General features: G+C 37.6%; 1 protein-coding gene across 1 annotated transcript in view; it reads right to left on the reverse strand.

Moving 5' to 3' along the window:
- ttyh2l (tweety homolog 2, like) overlaps positions 1–12,730 on the reverse strand; it is a 50,970-nt gene that overhangs the window by 10,520 nt on the left and 27,720 nt on the right. Inside the window, exon 6 of the mRNA XM_083566669.1 lies at positions 5,503–5,575. Within this exon, the coding sequence (XP_083422795.1) occupies positions 5,503–5,575 (73 nt within the window). The remainder of the gene's footprint in view (positions 1–5,502; positions 5,576–12,730) is intronic.

A 12,730-nucleotide genomic window follows, 5' to 3' on the forward strand; every position in this document is an offset into this window, starting at 1 on the left:
AATCGTAAGAATACAGTGCACCAGAGAATAGACTTAAGATTCTATTAAATAAGAGAGCAAGTGTCCAAAGTGACTCCACATTACAGTGTTTGTTCTGTTATTTAAAAAAAATTACTCAACACTATATATATATATATATATATATATATATATATATATATATATATATATAGTGTTGAGTAATTTTTACTCAAGCCCACTGGCTTTCTTGTCTGTATGGATTAATTGATGAAGCCATGTGACCTAAGGCAAGTTATTGTCATGTGACTGCAAAAAAAAATACAAATAATAATAATAATAATTTTAATGCTTCACACAACATGTGTCTCAAATAATAAAGGAAAATGATACTTCAAGTACTTAGATGGGTTTCATCAGTTTTTTCAATATTATATACAAAATAATAACTCTAGTTATATAATGTTTATATATATATATATATATATATATATATATATATATATATATATATATATATATATATATATATATATTTACACACACAGTGGTGTGAAAAAGTGTGTCCTAATGATCTCTAATTTTTTTTGCATGTTTGTCACACTTTAATGTTTCAGATCAAACTAATTTAAATATTAGTAAAAGATAACACAAGTGAACACAACATGGCGTTTTTAAATGAAGGTTTTTATCTTATTTTAATTATTTTACTTCCTAAAGAAATTCATAAACAAATGAGAAACAAAGTAATTAATGTCTATCAGTCTGGAAAAGGTTATAAAGCCATTTCTAAAGCTTTGGGACTCCTGGGAACCACAGCGAGAGCCATTGTTCACAAATGGCAAAAACATGAAACAGTGGAGAACCTTCCCAGGAGTGACCCGAACTGGTACAGTGATTAGCTTCTCATTTCTTAAACAAAGACATATCCCGTGGTTGTGGGAGATCTGTTACTCTATTTCAGCAGGGTTAATTTATTGGACTGCATCAAGCCACGAAAATCAATAATAAAAATAAGGGTATTGTTGAAACTACTAAAATGGTTTGGGCACCACACAGTAAACCCCATTGAGAATCTTTGGCATGTGCTGGAGTTTATGTAGATGTCCGACTCGCCTATTATGAAAAACAATAAATGAATGCAGCTCTGATGGAAATAAATGTTGTGACACTATATAAGCGAATGCATATTGCAATCAAAGCAAAAGGCGGTCCAATGAAATATTAGCGTGTTCCTTTTTTGGGCCAGGCAATGTATATTTCATAAAGCGTATAATCAGGTATTGTGAACCCTCCCACACTGTTTCACAGTGATGACCTATTTAGCATCGCTTCAGACTGTCCAAAATGTGTCCAGATTGAACAAAAGATTATAGTAACACAAATGTTTGTACTAACACCGGCTTCTGCCAGGACTGTTCATTACAAATCTGATACTCCTGCACAAACTTAAAACACCAGACTTAAGTCTAAGGAGAAATAAACCAATGTCTAAGGAAAAAGGCCTTAAATACTTGTGCTTAGCTGTTATGATGGATTTCTATTGGGCGACAATGTGAATAAGGGAGTGAACTCCGGTCCAGCCAAAGTCCTGCTGCCAGACCAAAACACCCAACATTTATTACAATATCAATGAGGTTTTATTGAGTTATATAAATGAAACAAAAAATCCAATATTATATCCACCCACAAAAGCCACAAAACAGAAGAAGAGTGTAATCAGAATAAATGGCACTCATCCCTTACAGCTTCCGCATGTATCTAGAACACAACAGGTTATTTGTAACCACAAAATAGCTTGTACTTTTGTACTTCAGCATTGCTGGGAGAGACAAGAGTCACTGCAACTCAAAGTAAAGTGATTCAGTTTGGTCTGGTCAAGTTTCAGGGCTCCCTGGTGCAACCAAAAACAATGATTCACATGCTGTAGCAAAAACAACAAACAAAGAGTCAGTAACATAAGCCAGCAACAACAACAGGGAGCATTATGACAGATGGCTATAACATTAGCCAAACTGTGCTTTTAATAAAAGAGTAACAAAAGATTATAAAAAATATCTGAGCGAAAGCCAAAACAGTAAGAGCTGAGCAGTGAACAGACCCCTGTTATACCACTATATAGCGGATCAACTTTAAATCATAGTTGACACCAAAACCCAAGACAGAGTCGCACACGACTGCGTACAGATCAGTCAGGAATGCCACGATTTTACGCTGGTGAAACTAATTATCTACTTCATTAGTGCAAGATATCAACATTTGACTTGACCTTGACTGAAAAATATTATTTACTCAGCTTTTAGTATCATGTTGGCCTCAAGCGAAATCAGAAACAAACCGCTCCTTTTTTTAATCTAATTCAAAATTCTTCTGCCTCCTCCTCACTCATTTGCACGAGTGTAACAGCTGAAAGACACTGCAATTACAGCGCTTCATCATATTCATCTTCTTGCAAATGAAATCTGGAGGAGACCTGTTATTTTCTCTAATTGACTTGAAGCACAGCTGCAGCAGCATTTGTTGCTGCTCTTCGCTTGGAAATATTTGGACAGGTTTCAATCTAAGTGTGTGCCGTTTACGGACATGCAAAGGATCCCGTTTTTCGAAAATGATCGCTTGGGTTTTCTGAATGACTGCTTGTGCTGGATGGGTCAAAGAAAAGTCCCGCATAGCTGAGCATAATTAGACCAGTTCAGGACCATCTCTATTTGTGACCAAAGCTGCTTCAGTAACTAACGTAGATTTATCAGTAAAATAAAGACTTTTTTACTGCACTAAATTCTTCATTGTAATAACGGCGAAGCATAATTATGCACATTAACTAAAAATTTGCTCACAACACAGACACTGCAGCTGCTCTAGAAACAGAGTTTTACAAATAATGACTTCTACTCACTATTCTACTATTATATTATTATACTAATTACTTATTGAGCTTATAAAGGCCTATAGCAAACATTCAAACTTAACACTTTACATTACACCTAAATCAGCCCCCACTCATGCTTCCATTCACTTCTGATCCTATTTTCTGTTCTGGAAAAATCTGTATTGTCTTGTATTGGCTACATATTCTGACAAGTATACCACGCTGTATGTAGTATAAAGTAAACCTGCAATATACTGTACGCTGGATTCTGTGCCACTGTTTAAAATTCCCCTCCGTGTTCAAAACAAATCCAAAAACCAGCACTTTGAGATATGAAATATAGTGAAGGCAACCAAAGACTCAATTTTCTTAAGGAGAACTGTTTACAAAAAGCCCAGCCAGAATACATCAGTATGCAAGGACACCAACAAGCCTCCCGTGGAGATCAATAAAAAGGCAGCAGTTTAAATTTTAGTACACATTTAAAAAAAAAAGTTTTTTGCTAGGAAGTGGGTGTTGAAACATATTTTAATTCTTGTTTCATTGATCTTGATACATTGGCTTCCTCAATGTGACAGTCTCAATTTTTTTTTTCATTTAATGAGATGCCATAATCAGATCTTTGTTAAAATTTAATTAATAAATCAAAAATACCCCACCAGTCGAACCTCTCTAAATGACTTGTCAGCTGTCGGACATTGATTGTTCATTCCTAATAGCATTTATGTGCTACATTGTATTCTACATGGATTAGAAGAAAAGGGTCATCAGGCCTACGAGACCTAAATCAATGTGTCAAAGCGACAAGGGGCAATCCACTTTACTGAAAGTGACCGACCCCTGATCCTGCCCTTCATCAACCATGCTAAGACTTATTTCCCAACAGAGACACAGAGTCAATGGCTTGTGTCTGAGGAGTGACATCATTAATCGTTTTTCTCTGTAGAGAAATAGATCTGACTCCAAAAAGCACCCAGGAAGAGGAGAAACGTGCTTGTTCCGCATGGGTTACCAGCACAGGGGAGCTGAAAAGTTAAACGTAACCATCAAACTTCTGTGCTATGAAATAACGATAAATTCTATTAGAGATGCCTAAAACATAAAACTGGTTTGGTTTCATTCTGGATAGTTATATAAATATCCTATATTTTTCCTTCACTCTACTGACATCCCATGAATATGTACAATGCTTACAATACAGATCTTTGCAAAAGTTTGGACATTCTTTTGGAAGCAAACACTGGGATGCTTTACTGTTAGGAATGGCTAGTAATGGTTATCGACCAATATTCCAACATGTGTCCCATCAAAATATGAAAATGCATTCTTAAATATTTATATACTCTACGTGTCTGTACTGATAACCTGGGACTCTCAGTTGTCTGAGCCACAAAAGTGTGAAAAAGAAACAGCTGTGCAGATAAAGAAGCTTTTTCTCTATTATCCATCTCTGACATGCACATTGCTAAAAAGTCTTAGATGCTGGCATGACTGAATACAATATCCAAACAGTGCAGCTGGCTCATGTGTGCACATACATGCCTAAAAGAAAGTGTGTATGAATTAAAGAAAGTGTAAGAGAGAGAGAGAGAGAGAGAGAGAGAGGGGGGGGGGGGGGATAGAGAGAAAGAGAGAAAAAAGAACCATGCACAATAGAACAGAGGTGCGGTCAGAACCTCGACATGTTTATGCCATGAGTGACCCAGAAGTAAGAGCTGTTTATATCAATATGCCAGATAGATGTTTACCCTGAATGACCAGGGACTAGGACTGTAATCAGCTTTAGTAAGTGGCCTGCACCGCTGAGACTCACAGACTTAAGTGAATAGCAGTCACTGAGCCTCAGTAATCTTCTAAGGAACAAGTTTAACTTTATTCTCCCATATAGTCTCCATAATACTGTAATGACCTAGAAACACCTACTTTGCTCTTTTTTTTTTTTATATAATACTTGTTAAGATGCAACATGCATAACAGGTAGTGTGTATCCTGTAACAGGTTTACAGTGTAACAGATAGTTACAGGATAATCTCTAGTTACAACGTATACAATTCTACTATAACAGTTACAGATACTTTAGTAATACTATAATAATATTATTATTATATATTATTAAGAAGGGTAGTGTTTAAGTGTTTATACTTTAACAGGTAGTGTTTATACTGTAACGGATAGTGTTTATATTGTAAAAGGTGGTGTTTATTCAGTAACTGGTAGTGTTCAAACCGTAACAGATAACGTTTAAACTATAACAGGTAGTGTTTATAATACAACATGTAGTGTTTATACTGTAACATGTAGTGTTGATCCTGTAACAGGTTGTGTTCAAACTGTAACAAATAATGTTTAAACTGTAACAGATAATGTTTAAGCTGTAACAGATAGTGTTTAAACTGTAACAGATAGTGTTTATACTGTAACAGTTAGTGTTGATGCTGTACAGGTAGTGTTCAAACTGTAACAGATAATGTTTAAACTGTAACAGATAGTATTTATACTGTAACAGATAGTATTTATACTGTAACAGGTAGTGTTTATAATGTAACATGTATTGTTTATACTGTAAACAGTGATGAATAAACTGTGACAGGTTGTGCTTAAGCTGAAAAATGATGGCTTTTTAATTGAAACAGGGAGAGTTTTAGTTGACTTAGGAAAAAGCAGTCACAACTCACCACTGCAGTAGCTGTTCCCACTCCAAGTGATGTCCAGCTCAGTATAAGTGTCAGCATACCTAACACCATAATACTGAAACAGAGAAATAGACGGAATAAAAGCTTGATAAGAGGCAATGTTGAAAATGTACTGTATAAAGATATTATTGAAGTATTCCAAGCATGATAAAAAAAACAAAACCAAAAAAACCTAAAACTAGTAAAATCAAGGAATGGAAATATTATCAGAGATGACAAAAGTCTATATGCATTAGAGGATGCACAAAGGACAAACATAGAATATTCAAATGATATTAGTCCATATCATGATTTGGGCTCCAGAGGTGACAGAGTGAAGTAATGCTCATGGAATGAGGAGATAATACTGAAACTGTACATGTCAGTATTCACAGGTGTAATTATACTCTTTTCAGACAGCTGTGTGGGGAAGTGTCTTCAGAAAAGTAGATTCTTTTTTCTTGTTTATTATTTCGTGTGCCAGGTTTTGACTTTTTGTTTAACCTCAGGAGTCACATTGAGATCGGTATTTTGAGGTGTATATAAGCTCAAGGACTCTGGAATGCTATTGGCACAATCATTTAAATCATCAATTGTTTTATTATAAATATTATTGTATATATTACATGGAGGACATTAAAAGAAATAAGCATAAATGTATATAAAATGTGTAAAAAATTATGAAAAAAATATAAAGTAACTGTAACAATAGCAAATAAATGATTGCAAATGATTGACATTTAAATGAAACTTGCCATTTAAATGTATGTTAAAATATCCTACATACTGCAACACATTGCAATTCATTTAGCATCTTGTGGCTAGATAAAAATGTGTGCATTCGGCGTGCAACGGTATACGCATTCGTACCGAAATGTTTTAAGGGCTTTTACAATCCTTTTTGCGTGTTAAATGGGGCTGTAGCTACGGCTGCTACAACTAATCTATAAAATCAATAATAAAATCAGTTATCAACGAATGCCATTATCAATTAGTTGAGCTGCTGAAGTTAAGGGTTAGCGTGACAGCAGGATAACACAGCCGTCTGCGAAAAGGAAAAAGAAAACACACCGGTGTCACGGATGAAGGTGAAACATCAGCACGGTAAATAAAAACTGTGTAATCCTCATCATGGGAAAATGGTGGAGTTTAATGAAGTGTTATTGTGTAAACTGTTTGTTTGTAACTTCGGGACAGTCGCACTCGATCTGTTCTTTCATGACTCGCGAACATGAGGTCGTACAATCAGCTCGCTCACGACATGGCGATGGAATCAATTAAAACGGTGCGAACAAACACTAAATCTACAAGCAGCAAATAACAGCAGCAGTAAACGATTAAATTTTTAAGTCACTGATGTGGTTTTCAGCGAATGATTATGCATTCGTTATAATGTATATTTACTTTCGTTCTTTTTAAGCCGATTAGCTTGCTCCGTTTCATTCTCTTTTTATTGCTTTTGTCTGTTTTCAAATGTGATTTACTGTGGCTTTCCTATGTTCAAATGCTTGTTTTCCATATTTGTATATTTAATTTATGAATATTTTTTTTGAATTATTATACAAAATTTTATTAATTATATTGTAGATGCTTATATCTTCATAACTAAACAAAATGTCTGTGCAATCTTTAAAGCATGGTTGTCAACTTGCCATCTCCAATTATCATTAAAAACAATACAAATGTTGATTTACACAATTTACATATTGCATACTCAAATGCTTTTTTTTTTTTTGAGTGAATGTGTTCAAAAGAGAAATCCCCCATGCGCTCTTCAGTCAAGCAGTCACTATAAGTTTTAAAATGTCTAAATTAAATAGATAGTTAATTAAATTAGATAGTTAGAAGTCAATATGTGGCATTTGCATTTTTTAAAGTACACTTTTATACATAAATACAATAAATGAGGGTTCTATATATTTATAATATGCAAAATAGCTTTTTTTCATACTACAGTGGTGAGACCTGCGATGTTGTATGGATTTGAGACAGTGGCATTGAGTAAAAGACAGGAGGTGGAGCTGGAGGTAGCAGAGCTGAAGATGTTAAGGTTTTCATTGGGAGTGACGAGAATAGACAGGATTAGAAATGAGTTTATTAGAGGGACAGCACATGTAGGACGTTTTGGAGACAAGGTGAGGAAGGCGAGATTGAGATGGTTTGGACATGAGCAGAGGAGGGACATGGGGTATATCAGTAGAAGAATGCTGAGGATGGCACCACCAGGCAGGAGGAAAAGAGGAAGTCCAAGGAGGAGGTTTATGAATGTGGTGAGGGAAGACATGCAGGTAGTTGGTTTGAAAGAGGCAGATGTAAAGGACAGGGGGGTGTGGAGACGGATGATCCGCTGTGGCGACCCCTAATGAGAGAAGCTGAAAGAAGAAGAAAAAGAAGAAGAAGAAGAAGAAGAAGAAGTGTATTGCATTAATTTTATTTATTCTATTTCATTTATTTTATAAAATATAATAAAATAAAAAATATAATTTTATGTAACAAAACAGCCATTTTATTTTTAATTGTTTGAATGTAAACTGTTGAAATGTTGACGATGACAAATGTTAATAAAAATGAACTGCTTTAATAAAAAAAATGACAAGCAATTTTATATTTTGTATTTCTTCCCCCTAACTCTAGCCAAATATAACAGAACCATAACTTAAAAACCGAGGTATGTCAGGGCTCTGTCTGGGTCATTTGAGTTCTTCCATCACACAATGGCTTTCTTCACTGACCTCCCTTTGTGCACAGGGATACTGTCATTCTGAAACCCCTTTGGCACCTTCTGTTCCAGCCGAAAAATATACAAATGTATCTTATAATCGTGCGCTTTCTTTGGTCAAAGTCTACATATGGGTGGGTAGTGGTCAAGTGTTTACAAGCATTTGGCCATTAAATGTATCATCTAGATTGGTTAAAAAAATATATGTGCGATAACAAGTGCTAATTTTTAAGCTGTCAAATAATAATGGTGGATTATAAAATTAAGCCAAATTTGCAGTAATTCTTCTTCTTCTTCTTCTTCTTCTTCTTTCGGCTGCTCCCATTAGGGGTCGCCACAGCGGATCATCCGTCTCCATACCACCCTGTCCTCTATATCTGCCTCTTTTACACCAACTACCTGCATGTCTTCCCTCACCACATCCATGAACCTCCTCCTTGGCCTTCCTCTTTTCCTCCTACCTGGTGGCTCCATCTTCAGCATTTTTCTACCAATATAATTCATGTCCCTTCTCTGCACATGTCCAAACCATCTCAATCTCGCCTCCCTCACCTTGTCACCAAAACATCCTACATGTGCTGTCCCTCTAATAAACTCATTTCTAATCTTGTCCATCCTCGTCACTCCCAACGAAAACCTCAACATCTTCAGCTCTGCTACCTCCAGCTCCACCTCCTGTCTTTTACTCAATGCCACTGTCTCTAATCCATACAACATCGCAGGTCTCACCACAGTCCTATAAACTTTCCCTTTCATTCTTGCAGATACTCTTCTATCACAAATCACTCCTGTCACTCTTCTCCACCCACTCCACCCTGCCTGCACTCTTTTCTTTACTTCCCTAACACACTCTCCATTACTTTGCACTGTTGACCCCAGGTACCTGAACTCCTCCACCTTCTCCACCTCTTCTCCCTGCAACCGCATCACTCCACTGCCCTCCCTCTCATTCACACACATGTACTCTGTCTTACTCCTACTGACTTTCATTCCCCTTCTCTCCAGCGCATATCTCCACCTCTCCAGGCTTTTCTCAACCTGCTCTCTACTCTCACCACAAATCACAATATCATCTGCAAACATCATAGTCCAGGGAGACTCCTGTCTGACCTCGTCCGTCAACCTGTCCATCACCACTGCAAACAGGAAAGGGCTCAGGGCCGATCCTTGATGCAGTCCAACCTTCACCCTGAACCAGTCTGTCGTACCTACTGCACACTTTACTGCCGTCACACTGTCCTCATACATGTCCTGCACCACCCTCACATACTTCTCTGACACACCTGACTTCCTCATACAATACCACAACTCCTCTCTCGGCACCCTGTCGTACGCTTTCTCTAAATCCACAAATACACAATGCAGCTCCTTCTGTCCTTCTCTATACTTCTCCATCGACATCCTCAAAGCAAATAAGGCATCTGTGGTGCTCTTCCTCGGCATGAAACCATACTGTTGCTCACAGATGGTCACCTCTTCTCTCAGCCTGGCTTCCACTACTCTTTCCCATAACTTCATGGTGTGACTGATCAACTTAATTCCCCTGTAGTTACTGCAGGTCTGCACATCTCCCTTATGCTTAAAGATCGGTACCAGCACACTCCTTCTCCATTCCTCAGGCATCCTCTCCCCTTCCAGAATCCTGTTAAACAATCTGGTTAAAAACTCCACTGCCATCTCTCCTAAACATCTCCACGCTTCTACCGGTATGTCATCTGGTCCAACCGACTTTCCATTCTTCATCCTCTTGATCGCTGCTCTCACTTCCTCCTTACTAATCCTATCTACATCCTGCTTCACCATCTCCACACCATCCAACCTTCTCTCTCTCTGATTTTCCTCATTCATCAGCTGCTCAAAATACTCCCTCCATCTTCTCAACACACTCTCCTCACTAGTCAACACATTTCCCTCTCCATCCTTTATTGCTCTAACTTGCAGTACATCCTTCCCAGCTCGGTCCCTCTGCTTGGCCAATCGGTATAAATCCTTTTCTCCTTCCTTAGTGTCCAACCTCTTATACAGTTCCTCATATGCCTTTTCCTTGGCTTTCGCCACATCCCTTTTAACCTGCTGCCGCATCTCCTTGTACTCCTGCCTACTTTTCTCATCACTCTGTCGATCCCACTTCTGTTTTGCCAACCTCTTTCCCCTAATGCTCTCCTGCACTTCCTCATTCCACCACCACGTCTCCTTGTCTTGCTTTCTATTTCCAGATGTCACACCAAGTACTTTTCTAGCTGCCTCCCTCATCACTCCTGCAGTAGTTGCCCAATCATCCGGCACCTCTTCACCACCACCAAGCCCCTGTCTGACCTCTTCCCTGAACCTCACACTACACTCTTCCTCCTTCAGTTTCCACCATCTTATTCTTCTTTCAAACCTTACTTTCCTCCTCTTCTTCTTCGCCTCCAAAACCATCCTACAGACCACCATTCGATGCTGTCTAGCTACACTGTCCCCCGCCAACACCTTACAGTCTCCAATCTCCTTCAGGTTGCATCTCCTACACAGAAGATAATCCACCTGTGTGCACCTTCCTCCACTCTTATACGTCACCCTATGATCCTCCTTCTTCTTAAAATACGTGTTCACCACTGCCATTTCCATCCTTTTAGCAAAATCTACCACCATCTGCCCTTCCACATTCCTCTCCTTAAAACCATACCTACCCATCACCTCCTCATCACCTCTGTTCCCTTCACCTACATGCCCATTAAAGTCTGCCCCAATCACCAATCGTTCTTTCCTAGGTACACCATCTACCACTTCATCTAATTCACTCCAGAATCTTTCTTTCTCCTCCATCTCACAGCCAACTTGTGGAGCATAGGCACTGATGACATTTATCATCATCCCTTCAACTTCCACCTTCACGATCATCACCCTATCAGAAACTCTCTTCACCTCCACTACACTCTTACTGTACTCTTCCTTCAGAATCACTCCTACACCATTTCTCTTCCCATCCACACCATGATAAAACAGTTTAAACCCACCTCCAATGTTCCTGGCCTTACTCCCTTTCCACTTGGTCTCCTGAACACACAACACATCTACCTTTCTCCTCTCCATCATATCAGCTATCTCTCTCCCTTTACCCGTCATAGTACCAACATTTAAAGTACCAACCCGAACCTCTACTCTCCTACACTGCTCCTTTTCCTGCCGTCTCTGTAGACGCCTTCCTCCTCTCCTTCTCCTCCTTCGGCCAACAGTAGCCCAATTTCCACCGGTACCCTGTCGGCTAACGATACCTGTGGCGGTCGTTGTCAACCCGGGCCTCGACCGATCCGGTATGAAATTCTCATTTGTGATCCGCATATTTGATTTGGCACATGTTTTACGCTGGATGCCCTTCCTAACGCAACCCTCCCCATTTACCCGGGCTTGGGACCGGCACTAAGAGTACACTGGCTTGTGCCCCCCTAATGGCTGGGTTCCAAATTTGCAGTAATTAATGTAATAATTATGTGTAGAACAGTTTACTCAGTAATGTGCTGAGCAATGAACTAAACTCATAAAGTGACATCCATTATTACTGCAGAGATTGCATTATAATTTTAAATGTATTTATTTTGCCTTCTAATACTAGTTTACTTTATTATTTTGTTATGCACTGTACAGACAAATGAGCATTACTTTATAAGAAACATATCGCCTATTAAAGGACCATTATTACTATCATAATGACAATTTTTCATTTTCATTGCTTTCAAAATCTAAACATTTACTTACTTTTCCATGTGGTTTTGGGTGAATCTATAAACAATAAGGCTATTTTAATAACTATGATAATCAACCGATTTTTTTTACTGATATAGATAGCGACATTAGATCGTGCTTTCCAGTAACCAATTTATCAAATTAATGAAAAAAGTGATTAAGTTGATTATATTAATATATATTATTATAGAATTATTATTATTAATTCATTCTGAAAAAAAAAGGACTAAATAATGTAACTGTGCTAAAGAAAATTATTCGGAACATATTTATTAATAAATACAATTATATAATGAATTAATTATAAATGATAATTACAAAAAAGGTTATTAAAAGGTTTTATACATATAATAAATTAATTTTAAAAAGGTATACAAATTATATTAATAAAAATATTAATAAAATATGGGCCTATTCAGCCTTTGGGGGACTCATGGTTTATCTTCTGAATTTTATTGTTAGATTTACATGTTCTCCTTGTAAGTCTCCTCTTGTTTCCTCCTTGTTCCTCCCTTACAAAAAACATGCTAGAATGAATGCTACAATGAATCACCCTTATGTGTGAATTAGTGTGCTTGGTACTCTTTGATAAACTGGAGTCTCATTAAGAGAACCGTATGCCCAGTGATTGAGAATTAGGTTCCAGATCCAGCTCAGACTAATTTAATAATGTGTTTTTTTTATTGTTTTTCCAACAGATACATCTCGCAGCACTCGCTGTTTCACTCTGGATTCTGCCACGTTTGTTTAGCTGTTTCCTTTTTTCTAATCACAGATTGTTTTAAC

The sequence above is a fragment of the Silurus aristotelis genome, assembly GCF_946808225.1.
Source record: "Silurus aristotelis genome assembly, chromosome: 17".
In the NCBI taxonomy this organism is placed as follows: Eukaryota; Metazoa; Chordata; class Actinopteri; order Siluriformes; family Siluridae; genus Silurus; species Silurus aristotelis.